Source organism: Malania oleifera, chromosome 10 (assembly GCF_029873635.1).
Source record: "Malania oleifera isolate guangnan ecotype guangnan chromosome 10, ASM2987363v1, whole genome shotgun sequence".
Taxonomy (NCBI): Eukaryota; Viridiplantae; Streptophyta; class Magnoliopsida; order Santalales; family Ximeniaceae; genus Malania; species Malania oleifera.
In genome coordinates, this window is record NC_080426.1 from 1,592,875 (window position 1) to 1,616,315 (window position 23,441).

Sequence of the window (23,441 nt, forward strand, 5' to 3'; positions counted from 1 at the left end):
ATCTCATGCATTTAACATATATTTACACAGATTCTCATGCCACACAATTTAGTAATAAAATTCATACACTACCTGTAAAACAAGCCAACCAACATTTAGTATTTATATATTGAAAATACCTTTCATTTCTTACTTAATTATCCTGAAAATATTTTTCCACTTTCATCAGTTCATTTTAGCATATACATATCTAATAAACAACCCTAAATTCGAAAGAAATATAATTTAAACAGTTGGCATTTTACCCATACCGAAACATATACACGTACATATAACACAATTTATTTTTTCATTAAATTCATAAAAATTCTGATTTAATATATATTTTTCCCCTTACCTGATTTCTTGAACTACGCCAACAGGTACTCCGAAAAATACCTGCGGCCCTCACCCGGACCCTGAATCAAAAATTCCTAACTCCAATAAATTATTCTTGAATAAAATATTATTTAAATATTTCCTAGGGTCATAATTCCTAAATATATAAATATATCCTTAAATTTAGCCAAATTGTCAAATTTCCCAAATCCCACTCTCGCTTTGGAGTAGGGTCTAGAAAACTCCAATTGAAAAATTACCTACGTCAAAATGACAACAACGATGATTAGGACCCCGTGGTGGTGCCTGATCGTCGATTCAACAACAGATTTAACTAGAAATTGAGAAATTAGGGAAAAATTACCTTTCCCCAAGAGCAATATCTAAGTCGTTCCTACGACAAATCCGCTCCAGTAGAAATGTCGGTGGCGAAGTTACGAATCCAACGGCACCTTCCGTTTTCTGATCCACTATAAACTTGTCGAGAAATAAGGGAAGAGAGATAGAGACATTCACGGAGACGACAAAGAATTCCAAGGAGGGGGGGAGGCGTAGCTCTCTGCAACTCTGAAACAGATTTCAATTTGAAATCTGAAGGAAGCTTCTAGCTTCTTCTTCTTTTTTATTTACTTATTTAAACTTAAATATCATATCCTTATATATATATATATATATATATATATATATATATATATATATATATAATCACCATTTTACTTACATTAATTAATTCAAGTTAATCATGTTTAACTAATTAATTACTAATAAATAATTTTAATTAAATATAATTCTCTTTTTTTCTATTTATTTATTTTTTCATTTAATACATTAATTTAATAATATTTAATTGATTAACTAATCAATAATTACTTTTAATTTTAATTAATTTTTTTTTCGGGTTATTACAATCTACTTAGTGAACTGATTATTTTGTGTACACTAAATGCATGTTGGTCACACACTGACATTAACCTAGGGGGATTTTAGGGAAAATTACTCTGAGAATTGTGATAAATAAATGGTAAAGTTTGAATTTTAGGATTTCGGGAGTGTTTTTTAACGCCTGGGGGGTAAGCCGGGGTGTTATCGGACTTTTCTGGAATTAGGTAAGGGGATTAAGTTAAGTCAGGAATTTTATTAAATTTGAACCGATTATATTAATATATTTATTTATTTTATTTTATTTATTTATTTAAGAATTTGAAGGTTATTTCTAAAACCAACCGTTCAAAATGGATTTTACAATCTTAGGATATATGGTATGGTATTTTGAATAGAAACGAACAGTGGAAATTTTGGTTGTTTATATGGTTATGTTTAAATGTTAAAATCGTGTGGCCGATGATTATTTGGTAAGATTTATTGTTTAATAGGATTTGGGATTGATTGCGAAATACTGGAACTGTTTGCGAAATACTGAAATTGTCATGAAAAATACTGGAATTACTTGTGATAAATGCAAAATTTTGAAATAAAGGCCAGTGGCTAGGTATTGTTTGATTGGCTAAGGGCCAAAATTATTATCTAATGGCCAAGGGCCAAGGTTTTATTTAAACGGCTGTGAGCTGGATTGTATTTGTGGTCGGGGGCCAGGTTTTTGGAATAACAGGAAATATATGTAAATTGATATTTTAAATAGTGATTTCTATTATCTAAATTGCATGATATGCTTTAAGAACCCTGGGGACCGGTGTATATTGAGCACAGTACCGTTACTAGTTAGACCATGTACACCCACACTGTTCTGGATAAAAGTGTAGGGAGTCCAGCCAACTGCCTGCGTGAAGTTGAAGTAAGAGCATCGGACTCGCAGCTTTACTATGGACGTCTGCATATGTGTTTGCAGAGGATATTATTTTTTTGACTTTGTTTGGACTAATCACCGAGGCTTAGTCCAGCCTTCGGGCCGCACAACTCGTGCCATAGAGGAAGTAAATGGCGTGTTTGTCACAGAGAGTGTCTTATATGTATATCTGTTAATTTATGTAAATATGGATAATTAATAAGATAACTTCGAGGGCTTGCCGAAAAAGGTGAGTGCCCTAATAGCAATAATATTATTAGAGCATAGGAAAGACACTTGTATGGGCGGGTATTCTTCTCTATCCTCAATTAATTGTGCGTGTGTGTGTGTGTGTGTGTAAAATAAGAATGATTTCATAAATGTGTTTATCTACTTAGTGAACTGATTCTTTTCTGTACACTAAATGCATGTTGGTCACACACTGACATTAACTTAGTTTTTCACTTATTAAGGTTTGTCTCACCCCTACTTTACAAACTATCTTTTTAGGAAATTCCGGAAAACGTTCTTAGCAGGCTAGAGGGGCTGAGACGGTAGTATAATTTTTTGTATGTGGTGAGTGTAATTTGAATTGGTTTTTGTATAAGTATAGTACGTTAATTTGTATTAAAGATTTTGGAACCTTTTGCATATAAAGGTAGTATAAAACTCTGGTAATTTATTTCGAAGATTTTGTATTTTATTTCCGCTGCATTTTATATTTAATGAGTTTGGTATCAGGTACACAGACGTCACTAAAGTAGCACCCCAGGCCCACGTGGCGGGTTGGGATCGTTACAATGTAACTCCTAGTGGTGCTGCAAACATACAATTCCTATTTTGGAAATGCACACACACAAAACACTACCTACACCAAATTAATTTCTAAAAATCTTTCATCCTAACTTTTGCACATGCACCAAGTTCAAATCCTATGTAGTTGGGATCAAATTTTTTTTTTATCGCACAATTAATATTTGATAGGAGCACAAAGCTTCTCTCCCTTTAATTTATTTATGTTTCTAAATTCATTTCTATTAGAGAATTGTCACATTAAGTCTTAAATTCACAATTTTTATTTTTCTCATTAGCAACTTTTTCAACCAAGCCAGTAAATGAAAACAAGACGTTTAAAAAAAGATAGTAACTAATATAGTTTGATTAGTCTCGTTCAAGTGTCTCCATCCAAATAGTGTTGATAGCTTGCAACAATGCTTGTTTCACTTCTTGAGCATTGGTGCTTTCACTTTGTCCTTCATTCTGCAACATCAATTATGAGAAATTTGCTTATGATGGTCAGCAATGTACAAAGAATTGAAATTCGTGATAACGTAATCAATACCCCTTTTCTATTTACATAATTTTTGCTATAATCATCTACCTCTTTTATGATGAAAATAATCAAAACTCGATTCCTTTTGAAAGGAACAAACAAAAATAAGCTAGCATATACAAATCAGTTGAGAGTGGTAGTTTACTAGTTCAAGTACTCCATGTTTATACAAGAAAGAAATTAAGAATAAATGGTTGAATGATCGTGCAAATATTGCATTGGATTAATTTTCCCATGAGAAAATTATTTGAGACTGCCATGTATGCTTTTTATTTTTTGGGGTGTGTGCGTGGAGTTGTGTTCATACGAACTCTGTGCATTCTGCTTTGTATTATATTAACTTACTTCTTGCATAACTGCTTCAAATTGAAAATTATCTGCACAAGAAATCCTAGCATCCAGCACGTTGAGACCGAGCTCTTCGAAGACTTCCAATATGGAGACGAGAAATCCGGAACAACTCGTTTGTGAAAAAACATTTATAAGAAACCCATTTTCTAGGGTTTGATCAACAGTAACCTGCCATATAGATACCGATTGATTTAATTAACACCAATTACTTAAATGTGCATGTTACAATATATAGGAAAGGAAGAGAATCAAAATAAATAAAATAAACTAAATGATATACCACCGGGAATGGAGGAGTTGGGTGATGTGAATTTTGCGGAGATGCCACGTCTTGGTTCAGTCTTTCCACTTTTTGTTTCAATTCTTCTATGTACTTTGATGCGTCCATAATGATGGATGTTTCGTTTAGCTGCCAAATTAATTAATATTACCACAGTATATCAAAGTAAAGAAGCAATAAATAAACAAACTGAGGGTTAAGAATTAACTAAAAATGTATTTAAGTAATTAAAGGTAGAGTCAGAATTTTAAGAAAGAGAAACTGGGAATTGAATTGAATCGAAGGATATATACAGCAGGAGAGTGGGTTATGGATCGAAGAAGCTGCAGCTTCTCATGCAGTGCTGCTGCTGCTGCTGCCGCCGCCGCCGCTCTCTTCTGCTCCCTTGAAACCATTCTCTTCTCTCTCTCCCTCTCTCTCTCTCTGTTTGTGGAAGATTGATCTGACTGATCGATCGATCTGAGGCTGCTTAAAAATAGGAGAGGTCGGGGTTGGGTTGATGACGACCAGCTAGCTACCAGCGTCCCCCATATGCCCGCTTCAGTTTGTTCACTGCAAGAATATATAATATCTCTTCGTCTCTTAAAATGACTAAACTACCCTTTTCATCACTCGTTTCATTACTCCCTTAATTGGGTTTCTTTTTCTTCTTTCTTTTTCTTTAGAAAATGATATGCTTAGCAGCTTAGGAGTTTTTTCTCCTTGGTAACTAATAAAATATAAATACTTAGCTTTTTATATTTTTTTAAAAAAATAAATAATTAAAGTGCACAATAATGATTATTTGAAGTACAATTATTTGAAAAAAAAAACCAAAAGAAATACGACATCTAATTATGATTCTTGAATTTAATGGTATCTGCATATTAGCGAGTTTATTTATTTACAATGTTATTGCCAAGAACAATTATAAAGGAGGGTCTGTTTTATTTTTTTGCTTCCATCTCTCATTTATTAATTTCCTCCAAAATTTTTGACAAAATTTAACCCGTATCAAAAAGAAATTATAGCTAATTATCAAAGCCATCCTAAAAAATTTCTAACAAACACCTTGATTAGTTAATTAATTAACGCCAATTTTCTCTCTGAATTGACATAACGAGCATCAAAAGGAATTATGCTTTTTTCTTAAATAAAAAATTATAAATAAATGCTCTTACTGAAACTGCAGTGGTCAATATTAAACTTTATTGCCAATCTATTTTTTCTTAACTACCCACTATCAAAAGGATTCTTGAGCATATATCATTGATCAATATAGTCTTTAATTATATTTGATTAAGTAAATCTTTTCTCAAACAACCCTTAGATTATTTTCTTTACATCTCTCCAAAATCTATTAATATTATTTTATTTTAAAAAAAAAAACTTTCAACCTCCCAACTTAATTTAAAAACATCCTAACTACTAAAGTGTGTTAACTAACCACCAATATTTAATAAATCATCAATCCGTCGTCCATATATTGGGTCCATCAAAAAATCATAATGCTCGTTTTCTTATAATAATTACTACTAATCACATGTATATAGTTTTGTAAACTTAAAACATATGATTTTTGTGATCTCAATATCATGAGTTCGATTCTTTCTTAAGAATTTATTCTAGTAAATTATCAATATTGCATCAATGGATGGGTGATTTTCATCCCCTCGGATTTGGTGTCCCACCATAGCATCCAAATAGTGCGGAGATTGAATCCCATATTATAAAAACAAAAACAAAGCAAGCATTAGTGATCTCTTTTTCTCTTTCTTTTTAAATTGGAGCGGAGGCATAAGGGTATTGTGGTAAAAGGCTGAAAGGAGAATGAGAGAGGTGGGGATTCCGTGGAGGAAGCTGAAGATGGGGGGTGCTGAATCATGAGCTCGTGATGGGCCTTATTATATAATTGTGTGTGTGTGTGTGTGTGTGTGTGTGTGTGTGTGTGTGTGTGTGTGTGTGTGTGTGTTAGAGAGAGAGAGAGAGAGAGCGTCTGCATGCATATCGAAAGAAGCGAAGGGAAGCGTCAAAAAAACCAGAATGGGTTTGGAATGCATCCAAACACTCCTCACGGGAGGTTTGGAGTACTGCACGCGACCTCCACTCCGCGGCCGTCACCCACCTTTTCTCTTCTCTCCTTTTCTGTCTGCTCACCAATCACGCCACATATATCATCCTGCGAGAAATTGAGGATTGCATATTCACTTTAAGCTCTGTTTGGTTGGTAATTTCTATTTTAAAGAAATGGTTTATTATTTTATATGACGGCTACTCATTAATTAATTAATTAATTTACGAGAAATTGAGGATGCCCACATCCATACTTCACCATTTACATTTAATTAAATACTAGTGACTAATATTCAATGCAGGTAGGTGCGAGAGAGGATGATTTCAAAGCAGCAAGTTTCTCAGTTATCAATCACTGAACATCTTTTTTTCAAATAAATCACTTTGAGCGTGTCTTGAATTCATATGTATTCATGATTAGACAATTTATTTTATGTTTATTATGTTCATAGTATTTGTACAAATTTGTATCTAATCAGTTTGCAAACCATTAGTCAAAACTTTAAATTATTTGAGGCTCACTAACCAAACATGATTTTATCATGGCATACTCTCCACTTGCACTAGAATGAAAATATATATAACAAAAAGTACATGCTTGTTATTTTTGAAACTCAGCAAGTATTAGGAGAAGGAAAGAAAAATATAAAAGAATCATTATTTTCATGTTTGATTATTAAGAAAAATGAAAAAGAAAATAAAAAATATATATATCAATTCTATAAACAAAAATTTGATTTTACACATTAGTAATATTTTTTTTAAAAAAAATTTAATCATATTAAAACAATCTTTCATTTTTTTATAGTATTTAATGAAGAAGAAAAATATAAGAGAAAATGAATTTTCTTTCTTATTTTCCTTTCCTCTTCTTTTCCCACATAAAATCCTTGATCCAAACAGACCCTTGAAGAAACGAAAAATAAATTAACAAAACTTATTTTAATGGAGGATTATCAAATAAAATTTTGTTATTTAATTGATTGCACATTTTTTTAATAAATAAGTGTAAAAAAGTAAATTCTATTAATTTTGCTTGGAGTGTTTCCCAAGTTTTAAATGGAGTCTCAAGATTTTATTTCTATCAAGGATTTAGAAAGAATAAAAATACTAAAATTTTAAAAATTAGTTTTTTGTTGATTATGCTTTCTCTATATCAAAATATTAAAAATAAATCCCCAGCCCTTAAACAAAAATAATTAAAGAGCAAGAAAATATTTAGCACAGCCCAATCCAAGTTATATATATATATATATATATATATATATATATATATATGTGTGTGTGTGTGTGTGTGTGTACATGTATCGCGAGACGTGATGAAATTATCATACGCATAGCCCTGCATTGTCTGTATTGCACACGGACAAATCACGTGCCCACAAATTCACATGTGTGCCCACTCATCATTAGAACAAAACAACACACATTACATACTTACCTGCCCTCCTCCCATCTTCTCTCTCTCTCTCTCTCTCTCTCTCTCTCTCTCTCTTCCCATTTCATTTCCTCTACTTTGCTTATCTTTTTGGATGGAGCATGGAGAAGCGTATAGGAATCATGTGAGTAGGAGTAGCTTGTGCGCTGCCAAATCAAGACCACTGCTCACGTGAGCTTGGGCCAAAAGTATATTCACATTCACATGAAAATGTCCTCTTCCGCCAAAATTAACAATGTTATTATTTCTAATATTATTTATACAAAGTGATAAGTTCCTTTGTTGGAGAGAGAGAGAGAGGGAGAGTAACTTCAAGGTACCCTATTGTCACAAAGGGGACAATATAATTATTGTAAATAACAAAGGATATGTATTGCTACACTTTAATGGTCACAAATTTTTATAAAACTTAAATCTTAATGGTCACATATTTATGAAAACGTCTGAACAAAAAAGATAGTATTCATACAAAGTTTGTAAAGTCATACTTTACCTGTTTGTCACACAGTAACTTTTCTCAATAAAATTACTTATATGTTTTTAATAAACTAATATTACACACTTTCTGTCTTTCAAATTAGAATAAAAATAATAAAAATAAATAAACACATATTACATATATGCATGATGACAATGTTTGAAATTTCTAAAAATTAGTTTGTCATGTCTAATTGGACACATGAATTAATTACATATACATATACACTAATATAACTCATTTGTGCAACTATTATAAAGTCTTGTGTCAATAATTGTATCATATTTTTGTTGAGATTACATAAAACTCATCCTACGAGTTTTATTTAAAAAAATAAAACACACACATTCTTACGCACAAAACATGCAACCAGCTTTCATCATCAAAGAAATTAATTAAAAGCAGTCATCCAATCATATATATATATATATATATATATATAATGCATTTATATTCTTTTTAATTTTTTCAAAAATTCAGATTAGTACTGTCCTTTGACCTTCTAAAAAAGTAATTTTGTTTTCAACAATTCAAATTAAAATCCCATAATTTCTCCCAGATGTGTGTGGATGGTGCAGATTTTCCGCACGTAAATCCTTGATAGTGTTCCAATTGAACTTGATCTTCAGCTGGACCTCTACTTGCCACACATAAATACTTATGTATGTATGCGCGCGTGTGTGTGTATATATATATATATATATATATATATATATATATATATATATATAGACAAAGACAAATATAATCCCCTCAGCTTGAATTAATTAATCTCTCTCTCTCTCTCTAAAAATTTCCGAAAGTATAATAATAAATAGTAGTATACTTGTGATGTTGAAAGCAATGCAATTGGCAGCCATGTTTTCCAATATATCGGGGCATTTACCACCAACATATATGAGCATGATCATGAGACGTCTCAAATTTTTGCACTTAAATTGGATCCAGAGACCTGCTTATACCCAACTGATTGTGACACACAAAACATTTGATCACAACATATATAATGACACAAATATATATATATATATATATATATATATATATATATATTAATAAGACATTTTAACTAGCCAGCTAACTCATCTAGTCACGGGTCTTGTTTGTAAACTATGGTTATCACATAATTAATGGAGAAAATGATTCCCAAAAATTTGGAAAAAAAAATATAAACAAAATAAAATAATGAAACATATTATATATATATTATCACATGACACACTACATATCCTCTTTGTCCCTCTTCCTTCACATGTATTATGCATGTAAGGAAAAAATTGGAACCATAGCAACAAAATCCATCCAGGGTATCGGCAGAAGGTACCAAATTATACCCTACACATTTCTATGACCTATTTGCTCCCCGCTGTCAGTGGGCACATGTCTCTCAGCTCCTCTCTACAACTACGATAGTGTGCATCCATTTAAATACAAAACGCAAGCTCGCTCAACTGTTGAATTAAACTCACCCGATTCAAGCAGTAAAAAGCTGCGTCAATTCACCCGATTGAGCCTTTGTCTGAGTAATGCTACATAAACCAACATAAAAATTTATACAAAATAATTTTCAGAAGGTTAATCAACCTTCTTTTTTAAGCAAAGTGGAATATATAATACACCAAGAATGATCTGACAATTTGACTCAATTCATTTTTAAAATTTACAAATGTGAATGCAGCCAGCTACTGAATCTACATCAATTAATCTTTAAATGAATACTGAACACTAGATTATTTATTTTATTCCAAGCTCTTTGTCCAAGTAAAAAATTCTTATTAACAATGGGCCAGAATTTGATCCATCAACATTTGCCACAAACAGATCCTTCCAAACCAAACCGGCCTGATTTTGGGTGTGATCCAGGCCCAATTCTAAACAATGCCCAAAACGCTAACAGAGTGTCCACTGACCATTCCCAGACCAAACATTGCCCCAACTCCCATTACATATGCCTAATGTTCCCCTTTGCCATTCTCAGATACTCAGATACATTGAAGACAGCCATCAACTGATAGCCACAGAAACCAATTGAATTTCTACAATCTCAATTTTCTAAAATCTCATCATTTATGTAGTATTTGCGAGGCCTACCTGCATTTACTGTCCATTTCACAACCTACCATAAGATCGAACCTCCTCTACAATCTATATTTTCTATAAATGAACCTTGTTAATCTCATGTACTACTTGAGAGGCCCTCGTGGCTGTACAACTGTCCCTCCCACAACCTACCACAAAAACCAACCTCTACAATCTCAATTTCCACTAGTTAGCATATACCCAACAAGAAAAATGAGCAACCCATCAGGTACTGAGTTTCCATTTTCATGGCTAAGCTTGGCAGGTATCATTTTGCTGCAAACTGTAAGTGGCACCCGCTCTGCCGACTCCGCTCTGGCCCAGCATTTCTGCATCTCCCAGGTGCAACTCAACTATCTTATTGTTGCTCTGGACATCGGAAAGGTCCTAGGCTGGTTCTCAGGAATCGCAGCAGAGTATCTTCCTACATGGATGATCCTATTCATCGGTTTGATCATCGAATCAGTTGGGTATGGGTTGCAGTACTTGTGCACTGTCAAAAAAATCCATTCACTGAGTTTCTGGCAGCTCTTCCTGCTAAATGTTCTTGCAGGGAATAGCAGTTCCTGGATCAACACTTACTGTCAATTAGTAGCAACACAGAAAACAAAAGAACATGTGACGGTTAATGCACTAACATCAAGCTACTCTGGATTGAGTGGAAAGATATACACTTCTTTGGTTGAAGGATTCCACGGGAGGAAAGGTTCTCAAAATCCCAGTTCCTACCTCCTCTTGAGCTGCATTGCCCCAGCCATAGTAGGGTTAGCTGTGGTTCTGTTAATCAGCTGTCCTAAGCTCATTGAACATGGAGAAATAAGTACCTTCCCAATTGTGTTTGTAATCGCTATTGTGACTGGAGTCTACTATATTATTGAAAGCACAATACCACCCTTCAATAACATGTCCCCACAGTTACGGGTGGTGCTTTTACTGTCAATGATAACGTTACCCCTTGCTGTGCCACTGGGTAAGATTTTACATCAGTTTGCATCAAAGAAATGGAACTCTAGGGTGATGCCCGAGAATTCTCAGGATATCAGAGATGGGAAAGTGGGAGTAAGCATTGACATAGCTGGGGAAAGCATGGAAGAAGAGGTGGTAAATATTAAGATGGGAAATGAGCACAAGTTGAAAGAGCTAGTGATGAGTGTGAATTTTTGGTTGTATTTTTTGGTAAATGCATGTGGGCCAACGCTTGGAACAGTTTACCTGAACAACATAGGGCGTATATCTGATTCCTGGGGCAGCCACGGAGCACCATTTCTTGTATCAATATCCTCTGCATTTGTCTTCTTTGGAAGAATTCTCTGCATTGTGGTTGGTTGGTACACGAGGTCTGAACATTTTCCTCTGCCTAACAAGCCAAGTGACAATCTCAAATTATCCAAACTTATCACACACACACACACACACACATTATAATCATTACCAGAGAGTGCATGGAATGCATGCAATCAAACTCTCTTTGAATTTACCTAAAGATCTTCGTAATCACTAAATAAGGGCGGGGCACATCGAGTAGTTGAAATCAGACAATAACACAAACTGGTAAAGTGAAGGTGACGGATAATGAACAGATGGGCCTAAATTGCTTATAACTCGTACACAGCAAAAAATACCACTAAGCATTGGCTGAGGTATACAAAGAAGACGATGACAAAACTCCCCAGGCTCAGCAAGCTCTGGAAGAGACTTTCTCCACAATAATATGGAATGAATTTTCACAATAGATTTGTCATCCACATCTAATGATATCAATACTCTTCATGAGACTGGTATGAAAAATAAATTAATCCTCTTTATGAGTTTGACATGAAAATAGAAATAAAAAAAAATTACAAGTTTTACTTTCATATAATTCAGGAATAAACTATTGTTTAGGAATTACTTGTTTCAGGGAAAGAACGATGGTACCCAGACCAGCAACAATAATGGTCATGATGATTCCCATGTCTGCATCATTCTTCTTGCTCATCAGCGAGAGCAACATATGTTTATACGTTTGCACTGTCACCCTAGGAACCTGTTCAGGTGCCATGACTGCCATAGCTGCAACCACAACTTCAGAGCTGTTTGGGCTCAACAATTCACGTGTAAACCACAATATTGTTCTCACAAATATCCCCATTGGCTCCCTGCTATTTGGGTACTTGGCTGCTCTCAATTACGATCGAGGTGGAGGCGGAAAGTATGGGAGATGCAAGGGCTTCAAGTGCCATCGCAACACCTTCATCATCTGGGGATCCATTAGCTCTGTCGGGACAATATTAAGCATTGTCCTCCGTCTACGAACACAGAAGTTATATATTCAGTGATGTCATTGACTGTCATATATTTGTTTTGTTTGTTGAATAAACTGAGCATTCAAGGAACGCAAGCCCAGTAATTCTCCATAATGTTGGCAGCATGAATAAAAATATGTCTTTTGTGGGCTTTCACAAGCTCCTTTCCCAATAGTCTCTGTTGGGACAATATTAAGCATTGTTCTCCATCTTCGGACACAGAAATATAAGCAGTGACATGTCATGACTGTCATTATTTGTTTGTTTGTTGAAAGCAAGCCCATTAATTCTCCATAATATTAGCAGCATGAATAAAAATGCCTTTTATGAGCTTTCACAAGCTCCTTCCCCAATAATCTCTCTCTCCACTTGCAAGTTGCAACACATATCTCAACTCCAGAACTTAATCCATGGCTTTAATCTCCACTCATCTATGATGGACAGTGCATCTTCCCATTCAGACAATTGACAGAAAGCAGTCACCATGATTATCCAAGACACACTATATCTCCCTCTTCCATCCATCCTCTTAAAAACCTGCACATCTTCATGGCACCCTCATATTTACAATATGCATCGGCAATTGCATTGCTAACAGCTATCAAATCATATCTAGGCTTCTAAACCACCCCATGAACTTCCTTAGGGATGTTCAAACACTCAAACCAACCCAAAAAAATGATTTCAAACTGCACGTGGTTGGTTGGCAGGTAAAATTTATGTACAACCCAAATATATGGGTTGGGTACTTGGATCATGGGTTGAGTATGCAACATCCCCCCAACCTGATACAAACCAAATTTAAATAACATAAATGTAAAATAATAATAATAATAATAATAAGAGGACCTAATAAATAAGCTGGTTGATATTATGGTTTCTCTTTCCAGCATATATTTACCTTCAATGACACTTCCACACTAGTGTTTTCAAGGTGACATATTATTTTTTGCAAATTTTTATTCTCACATATTCATTTGTGTTAATTTTTCTTGTTCATCTTCTTCAAAAAAGCTAAACCACCAATGCAAGCCAACCAACCTGATAATAGACCAACCCAAACCATATAGTTAATAGTTCAACATAGGATTAGATTTTCACCAAACCAACGAGGTTGGGGTGAATGGAATTTTCAGCACAACCCAACCTAGGAACATCCCTAAACTTCCCTCTCAAACTACAAAGAGTGCTGTTAAAGTATGATATATATTGTTGGCCCACAACTTAATAGTTTAAGCTTTTAGGTAAAGTGGTAATCTAACATGGTATCACGGTGGGTTACTAGGAAATCCTAAGTTCTCTTCTTGTTGCCGTGTTAATTGTGTGGTGTTTAAAAATTATTATATTCCCTATAATGGCTGTTCTTTATCCTTTGTTTATCTCTCCATGTGCTATCGGGATGCACGCCACGAGGGGAAAGGGTGTGTCAAAGCATGATATACATTGTTGGCCCACAACCTAGTAGCTTAAGCTCTTAGGTAAAGTGGCATTCTAACAAGTTCAATGTGGCAGCAGCACTAAACACACTGTGACACGTGAAGAGATCCGGTGTTACCTCAATTTGATGCATTCTAACACAGTTCCAAAGCTTCTTGGCTGCATCAACACTGTGAGTAGGTCAAATAATTGTATGCTGTGCTCTATATTGTGCCCCTCATGTTGTCGCAAACTAACACAAAGTTCCAAGGCTTCTCAGCTGCATCACACTGTGATAACCCAAAAAAATTGCCTTCCATGGGGTATTCACCCAATAATTAATAAAATTCATGTTAGGGACAGATGCAAGGACCAACAGTTGGAGAACACATCAATAACTGCAGTTCCCATGAGAACATTTAACTCCATTTGGAAGCCAAAGACACATTTATAAACTATTTATCCCTCACTGGCATCAAGAAATTCCTAGGAAACTCCTACACAAGGAGGAGAAACAGGTCTTCAGGAAACATAGAAAATAAAGCAATTGAGTAAAATAGAGAAGTGCATTTGGCATGTCATGTGATAGAACATATCTAAAATGTGGCTAGAATGAGAATGTTAAGATAAATGAGTAGTGTGAAACTCTAAATGTTAACTTGGAATGAACACGTTTGCAAAACCTGGGAGTATCCCCCGAGTAGAAGACAAGGCAAGCACGGATAACAAAGTTTGAGCACTCGTACTGCAAGTCAAATTATGCTCAAGTGAGACAGTATTTAGTTAATGTTAGCCATAGAAGGGGGTGAGGCTAAAATGATCTATATGGATAAGAAAAACAATCCATAGAGTTTATCTACCAAGGGTATGCCCATGTTCTTCTAAAGGCATGTGGTAATTGATTTTTTCTTAACACATGCAGATCGCATTTTATGTCCTTGTTGATGGGGGCAGGAATAGGGAAGAAGTGACAAGATTGAACATGATTGAGAATTGTACATATTGTGTATAAATGAAGAGTTTTGTGTTTCAAAGCCGCACAAAATCCGCTCTTGCTTTTGGCACGTGTAGACCTAAAGTTACTTAGATTGAATTATTAAGAAAGGATTTGGCAGCAGTCCTTAACTTTTCGAGGATATTACCCTAGACTGTGCATAATGGCAAAAAAGGATTCATAGAGCCAGCTATGGCTCCTGTGTGCACAGCATTAATGCTTTTCATGCCAAAGTTATAGCATGTAAAAAGGATATGGCATCTATTACATGGCATAATTTTTAAGCATGCAAAGTACAAGTGCCATCCAGTACATAGCAGAGGAGCTCCAGCCCACTAACCCACCTAGTGGGACATAAGGTTTGATTATTGTTGATATTGTAGCATCACCTACTTTCCCAACTGCCTTGCACTAATGAGTGTGTGCATATTTTATGTCAATCTTTTCCACTTCTTTTGACAAAATGATTGAATGCTTATCTAAGAAAACCATTTGAAGTCAGTCCCAATATAATTGGATTCCAAGAAACAAGTATCATATTTTTGAACACCTGACAAGAATCATTAATATTTCAATTGTGCAAGTATGCAAAGAAGAGAAATATGAACTACAACATGATACACAGTACCCCTTATAACTATCTATACAAGCACCATCTTACCCAATTCGATTCAATCCAGAACAATGATTCAATGATTCTGCAAGTTCCATAATTTTTATAAAAAATAAAAAATAAAAATAAAAAAAATAAAAATAAAAACTCCAACTCATCAAGGAAATGCCTTTTTTTCTTGTCAATCCTACACAAGATGCACTCAAAATCTGACCATCTTGAAAATTCATGAGCCATATGATTAAACACACCAATAAATCTTCATCTGAGATTAATTTAACATAAATTCACAAACCACTTTTGCTTCCTTAACTGATCCTCTTCTTGCACATTCAATCATTCATGGAGCACATCAACCAATGTTTGGATTTGAGTCTGCTCATAAATTTCAGTGATAGCTATTGACTCGTGAAATCTGCTGTTATGTACTCCATTAAATTTTTAGCAGCTTCAGATATTGCCACAAATGAGCCAAGCCAAGCCAACTTTAATTGTCCACAAGACTGTCCAAGCCAACTTTAATTGTCCACAAGACTGTTCATTAATTTTTGGGCAAAAGACTTCAAACTTTGAAGTTTGACAAAAAGATGCGGACCTCCCTTAGGTTTCAAAACTTCCATGGGCATGTCCTCAAGTTCAATAAAAAAGACACGGACCTCCCCTAATGTTTGGCAAAAATACAAACCTTGGGAGGAGGTAAATGTGTCCCAACATTCAAATGTTAGAGGAGGTCTATGAAAATTTTGAAATTTTTGGGGAGGTCCACTCTTTTTTGCAAATATGAGGGGAAGATAGTATATTTAGCCATTAATTTTTTAACCAAGGCCAAGCTTGAACCAGTTAAAACTAAGCCCAAATATAATTATTCAAGCTTGTGTATTAAAATATCAACCAAGCTTGGGCTTGCTTTGGACCAACAAACTAGTATGAAAATTTTACCAAACATACACTCTTTTCATCAATAAATTTATTGTGCAAATTTTCTATAAAAAATATGAAGGATGGAGAGGAATCATCTTGATCGTGATTTTCTTTACTTCAGATAGTAGCTAATTTAAATAAGAACTGAAAACTATTCATAAGTCAATAATATGATAAAAATGAAGTTTTCACTTTTCAATCAGAATTGAAAATTTTCTTCCCTAAGTATGGCAAGATGCATTAAATTTATTTTCCCATCAATCCAATAAAAAATTATCGAACCAATAGAACATTAAATTTTAAAAGGAATTGTTAAAATGGATATTCACTTCCGTACCAGTTTGCTAATGCTAGCTGAAGACAAATATGGGTACAAAAGGATCAACTCCGTCATGAAAAAGCAGCACCCTACAGAAGTAATTGCTCAACTTATCTAAGAATAAATTTGCCCCAAAGCCTATTATCTGAGTTTATAAAATTATATATATATATATATATATATATATATATATATATATAATAAGCATAAAACATGGAAACTACAACTAGGAGCTCATTGATGCTATCACATATACAAAACCTGCAATTTGCATCTTTTTCTTCTTCTTCTTATTCTTAGGGGAGGTGAACCTCCAATTTCATACTTCATCCAATTGTGATATTACCATTTATCAAAGAGTGACTATCCACCACCAATTAACACATAATTTGTTTTTAACAATTATGCTCACCCATGTAACCATGTTCAATATATTCAACAACAAAATTCCTGATGGGGATCAGCATGCCCTACCTATGTCATTTTTAGATGTTGTGACACGTGGCTGACCTCCTGATGTTCACATTTCCTTTGCTGATATGCTGACACGTGGACAACCCCCTGATGTCCACATTTCTTTTGCCAACATGATGACACGTGGACGCCCTCCCAATGTCCACATCGGTTCATAATTATTTGTAGATTTTGAATGGATTATTTGAAGACTTGTTTTGAAAACTTTCAAGTGTGAGAAAGGCCCGAGTAGAGATGTCGAAGCAAGTCCGAGTTCAAGACCTGCGTGGGCCCCACACGGCTCCATTGGGCCCCGCACGGAATTGGGACTCCTTTTGACTTTTTTTTTGTATTTAATGTATAACCATGCAAGACAACTTGCTTGCTTGCATGTGCATGCCTTAGTAAGTTGTGTTAACATTTATTGTATCTTAGTAAGTTGTGTGTGTTAGTAAGTTGTACTTCGTATTTATTGTGTCTAGAAAGTTTGAGATTTATTTTGTTAGTAACTTGTAAGAGTAATTAACGTGTCTAGTAAGTTGGTGTCTTTATTATTTGTATCTCCCATGCTTGTGTGAGAATTGTTAGTGTCCCCCATGCTAGCTTATATATACCCCTTCATTGTAAGAACTATGTAGAGAGAGAAAAAGTTTGAATATTGAAATATAGAAAGGAAATTCCTTTGTTAAAACTTATTAAGCTTTGTCCCATCCTTGTGATTGTGTAATGAGAGGCTACGTCTGTGACGCCCTGATTTTTCATACAAATTTTTTTTTTTATATATATAAACAATCATCTGCCACATCACAAACTCTGATACCATATCAACATAACCCGATCCGAAATAGAGTACTAGGTAATCAGACTATCTCATACAAACATACCCTACAGCGGAAGTCAATATTTACAAACCATCCAGAATACAAATAACCAGAGTTCTATACATCCATACACATCCCAAAAATCCATAATATACTCTAGGGGATTACACAAACACATCCCCAACACAAAACTCTTACCCTGACTAGCAAGGTACCAGCTCCCCTTTATCTCAAAGCTCTATCTCTTGATCTGTCACAGTTTCCTGAAATATTTAAATATTTAGGTAAGACACCTCTCAGTAAGACGAAATAAATTATTTACAGTGTGTGGCACATGAGTTTAGTTATATCATAATACACTCATTTTAATGATTATATCTTTTGAGAAAATATACAGATATGTACTCATAATCATATAATTATAAAACATAATTTTATAAGTTTTGATACGATTTCTCATACTCATACATTTACAACCAATATTTATCAGCAAGAGTTCCCGAGGATAAGGGAGTTTACACACCCATACATGTAACGCCCCTCTACTCTGATTTGATTTGTAACCTTACCCAATTAATTCGGGTGCAGCTACAATTGATACTTATCAGGGCACTCACCTTACTCAGTAAGCCCTCAGGCGGAGAGTTTTACTTCGCCCTAATTATTTATACCATTGAATACACATTCTTTCATTTCTCATTTTCATTCCACAATCTAGCTTATGAGTGTCCACGGTAACAAATACGCATCCTTTCTGCAACTCATGGCTGCCCTGAGGATAATTATTCATGCTTCCCCCCATAACCGGGTTGTGCGGCCCGAAGGCTGGACCTAACCACGGTTGCCCTACCCGGTTAGATCAAAACAATGAGACAGCATGTCTATAGTACGATTGGCCTACCTATGCCTGATCTGGACTCCAAGGGCATCTCTACCCTTCTCACTGGCCTAATCGACTGTCACGCCACACTCTCCACGAGATCGTGTGGTTGCACTAACACCTCACTAGCAACAGTACCGTACTCTCTATTCAACTACAGTCCATCAGGGTTCTCATTTCCACATTCCAGTATTCGCATTTTAGTGTTCACATTTCAATATATTGGTACATTTCATCACATCAGAAATATTCTCATCATTTTCTGTTTCATTTTCATCATTTCAGTACACATTTCATCTCCTATCAATATAAAACTCAATTCAATACTCCTGCATAAAACATTTCTGTACCAACATATCTTTTCTATCACATATATCAATCTTTCAATGAAAACACATCCGTATCTCATATTTTTATCATATCACTGAAAAATACGTTTGTATAACATATTCCATCATTTCCCAATAAAAATATATCTATGTTTCACATTTCATCAATTAAGTATATAAACCTCATATCATCATACTTATACATATGCAAGTATTACTGGGTTTCCATTTCTTCATATCTATATAAAATATTTCGATATAATCATATCATAATCTTATTTCTCAATACAATTCACATATTTCAATTTCAATCACATTCCTAATATTAAACAATCATTTCATATTTCCTCATGCCACACAATTTTTCACCTGATATTCATAATATAATAACCACCGTGAACATATCATATTTTCACATATTTATTCAACCTATAATTTTCAAAAATAATTGTTATAATTTATTCCCCTTACCTGATTTACTGAGAAGCCTGATAAAAACCCTAAATCCACACCCACAGCGTACAGAGTTCAAAATCTTAAAATCACATTTTCCCCAAATTAATCAACTCAACCCCCAGAATAATTCTCATTTAGCATTTCCTAAGCCCCATATACTCCAAATTAATAATTAAACCCTAAAATACCTTACTTACCCTAGTTTTGGAGTGGTGCCCCGGAACCCCAAATCACGATTCCGCTCTGATTAAGTTGAGGAGAATCCTCCCTAGATCCTCGTGGTGGTTCCTGATTGTGGGTCCGGCCAAAAATGGAGCCGAAATTGAAGAGAGAAGGGAAGGGGTGTTGTAGGGTTCCGAGAGAGAGAGAGAGAGAGAGATTTTTGTTTGTTTTAAAACAAATGAAGCTCGCAGATGCCCTTTAAAATCAGCACTGCAGACAAAACTGTCGACAGTTTTCTGCACCCCTCACAAAACCGTCAACGGTTTGGTCTTCACCAATCCAAATTTCCTCATCTCCTTACTTTTCTTATTATTTAAAATTTTTCGGGTCTCTACAACGTCGTTCTCCTCGGAGATCAGGTGGTGAGAAACCCCTATCCCACCTTCACGACTTCCATCCATCACCCACACGGCCATCACCAAGTTACACCCCAAGGCCACCAATCCATCATCTCATTTGCTGCATACATATTCATATTTCAAAGTGTGCACGAAGAACTTCAAACGAGTTCTAAGTATCCTCCAATGCATCCACACAGCCACACCAAAATACCCCCCACACGGCCACTTCCCCTCCATTACATTGCTGCGTTCATCTCAGTGTTTCAAAGCTTGTTCCAAGGAATTTTCTGGCATGTCTAAGACTTGTGTTGAACAATGTCAAGTCATCCAAACAATTTTCTTGGTAATTTCAATACTTGTGTTTGAATCCTTGCTATATATTGTAAACCCCTACTCATATTGAAGCCTTTGCTTGAAAGCCTGAAATTCCATGCTTGAATACCACATATGAATCCATTGACTTCAATATTGATACTTGCTAGTTTAAAATCAATTGTGGGAATATTGCTTGCTAACAATAGAACTTAATCTTAAAATTTTGAATAACATCCTTTTTGCATATAAATTGATTCCTTTGTGAAAGAATCAATTGGGAATAATTTCATAACAAAGTCATACACCCTCTAAATTTAACATGTGAAATGTCCTCTGGTTTATTGTGTTTATGTTCAGATAATTAAATTCTTAATTTAAAGTATATTGGGTGTACGTGCTTGTGAGTGTTGAACCATAGTACATAGGTGGATCCATCCTGACCTACATCAATTCCACTTCAACAGAACACACATCGATTAAAAAGAATTAAAATGACCAACTCAAAATTTTCTCTCGTTGCACTCAACCTAAATGTTTGGGACATGAATTCCACGGCACAAACCGTACCATAAAAAATAACAAGAGCACAGAATGCATCTCATAATATAGCAAAGCGGATACAATAATATGCACCTAAAACGGGAAAACAAAAGTCACATACCCAGAACCACGGATCAATCAACTTTGAAATTCAAACTCCGAGGGCTGAATATACACAGAGATTGAGAAAAGAATAACAAAACTGCAGGTGATACAATAACTTAATACCTAAACAGGTTTTTGGAACGAATGATAAAAACAAAGGACGAATGCTTAAAACAAAAATGAGTGTTAGAAGAACTGCGAACTGAGAAAAGAACAGAAAAACTGTGAAAGACAGAACATGAGGGGAGAGATGAAGACCTTTGCCTGCTTTTGTTTGGTCTGGTCAGCCGTCGGAGTCGGAGTATCTTGCCTTAATTCGAATCGACTGTTGCTGTCCCGTACATATTGCAAAGAGACCACTTAAATTTCCAAAACTACGTCGTTTATGCAAATATCATGCAGGTATCTGCCTCATCAAATTTCAGCAAAAAATTTCGTGAAATTTTTTAGATAAAAAAAAATTCCCCCCTGTTTTTGGGCCAAAAGTTTAACTAAAAAAAAAGGACATTTTTTTTAAAGTTTGAAAGTTCACATTTGAAATCATAATTAGAATCGGAATCAAAATTCATTTAAAAAAAATGTCAAATTATTTTCTTTCGATACAAAATCGAAATTAAAATTGTAATATAATGTTTGGTATATATAAAATATGAATTGAAAATAAATTTAGTTAGTATAAAAAATTTATTTGATTAATTTAATATAAAATAATAATATTATAAATATAATTATTACATAATATTATTTTATTAAGCTATATAATAAATAATTTTTTACAGCAAAATCAATTTTGATAATTATATACTTGATTATACTTTAAGTATTATATTTTATCATATTTATTGTTATTATTTTAAAATTATATTATTAATATTATATTTTATCTAATACTTTATTAGTATTAAATTTTAATATTAAATATAAATGAAATCTCATATATTATAACACTATAACATAATTTACTATTTAATATAAAATAATAATATAATAAAACAACCACCATAGCATTATATTTTATCACACAATAATATTTTATTATTTATTGTATATTATATAATTAGTAAAAATTGCTATTATATATTTTATTAATGATATTAATTAATAATATAACAAAGCAACCACCGTAACATTATATCTTATTATACAATAGTATTTTATTATTTTATTTTTTGTATATTATATAATTAATAAATTTTACTATTATATATTTGAATTAATGATATTAATAATATTGATTTTATCTTATTTTAAGATTCTACATAATAACATAATAAATAAATAATCTTACCACAATTACATCACACTATTTTATAATTTACTACTATTCTATTACTTTTTATGTGATATATAATATAAATATTAAAAATAATGGTTAAAATATTTTTATATTGTAATATATATTATATTATTATATATTTATATTTAATGATGTCACAATATTAATATTATTTTTATACTTATACAATATATATTTTATTATTTCATATATTTTATTACAATATAACATATATGCGTGTGCATATATTTAATATATAATGGTATTATATTTTTTTTCTATACTATATAATTATTAAATTTTATTTGTATTTTTAATTAATGATAAAAATAAATATCTTATTTTATTTTATTTTATTTTAAGACTATAAATATAGTATAGTAAATAAATAGTCATACGATAAGTATATCGTTATATTATATGGTATATTATTATTTTTTAATTTTTATATGTTATAGTGTTATTATATATAATAAAAAATAATAATAATGATGGTTTAATATATATATATATATATATATATATATTAAGATACATATATGTAGTAATATTTAAATTAATAATGGTATCATAATATTAAAATTATTTTTTAATTTTATGTAATATATACTGTTTTATATTATTTAAATAATTATATTGTAATAAATATTGTGTTTTGGAATATTTGAATTTAATTTTAGAGTAAAAGTCACAAATATTCAAGATATAAGTAAAAGGATGAATTCTATTCCTGTATGGAATGCTGTACGGAATGAGAATTAGAATAAGATTACTGTAAAACAAATGTTAAGTATATGAATCAACCATTCTGATTCCTAAAATTAATTCTCAATTATCAAACATCATCTTTAACAAAATTACAAAACATTTTAATAACACATAAGTACATACAAATAATTTATAATTTAATTTGACCACATATCCAATCAATAAACTAATGAAGCTTGAATGAAGTCTAATGTCATTTAGAATGGGCTGGGCTTGTTAGTGGGCTCATTAGTTGGAGGCTCAGCCCATCGACGAGTACAATTCCCATAAGCCGA

At 33.3% G+C, this 23,441-nt stretch overlaps 2 protein-coding genes and 1 long non-coding RNA gene across 3 annotated transcripts; 1 reads left to right on the forward strand and 2 right to left on the reverse strand.

Moving 5' to 3' along the window:
• Positions 1-3,154: 3,154 nt before the first annotated feature.
• Positions 3,155-4,596, reverse strand: LOC131165539 (uncharacterized). The gene is made up of 4 exons (XM_058123439.1): positions 4,359-4,596; positions 4,066-4,194; positions 3,780-3,953; positions 3,155-3,361 (listed from the first exon to the last, which is right to left on the reverse strand). The coding sequence occupies exons 1-4, from the start codon at positions 4,458-4,460 to the stop codon at positions 3,263-3,265; spliced, it is 504 nt and encodes a 167-aa protein (XP_057979422.1). The 5' UTR covers positions 4,461-4,596; the 3' UTR covers positions 3,155-3,262.
• A 5,729-nt stretch (positions 4,597-10,325) lies between these two features.
• Positions 10,326-12,430, forward strand: LOC131165898 (protein NUCLEAR FUSION DEFECTIVE 4-like). Its single transcript, XM_058124050.1, has 2 exons — positions 10,326-11,449; positions 12,013-12,430. Exons 1-2 carry the CDS (start codon positions 10,326-10,328, stop codon positions 12,428-12,430), a joined length of 1,542 nt encoding a protein of 513 aa, XP_057980033.1.
• A 5,433-nt stretch (positions 12,431-17,863) lies between these two features.
• On the reverse strand, positions 17,864-21,468 carry LOC131165540 (uncharacterized). Its single transcript, XR_009139594.1, has 2 exons — positions 21,381-21,468; positions 17,864-18,197 (listed from the first exon to the last, which is right to left on the reverse strand). It is a non-coding gene; the product is annotated as an uncharacterized LOC131165540 (long non-coding RNA).
• Positions 21,469-23,441: the final 1,973 nt, after the last annotated feature.

Excerpts from the sequence above, each read along its gene's own strand:
- LOC131165539 (XM_058123439.1), bottom strand. The coding sequence starts at position 4,460 with ATGGTTTCAAGGGAGCAGAAGAGAGCGGCGGCGGCGGCAGCAGCAGCA. Across the intron at positions 4,195-4,358 it reads CCATAACCCACTCTCCTGCT|CTAAACGAAACATCCATCAT; the intron begins GTATATATCCTT and ends TTAATTTGGCAG. Across the intron at positions 3,362-3,779 it reads TTGAAGCAGTTATGCAAGAA|AATGAAGGACAAAGTGAAAG; the intron begins GTAAGTTAATAT and ends TTGATGTTGCAG.
- LOC131165898 (XM_058124050.1), top strand. The coding sequence starts at position 10,326 with ATGAGCAACCCATCAGGTACTGAGTTTCCATTTTCATGGCTAAGCTTG. Across the intron at positions 11,450-12,012 it reads GTGGTTGGTTGGTACACGAG|GGAAAGAACGATGGTACCCA; the intron begins GTCTGAACATTT and ends TACTTGTTTCAG.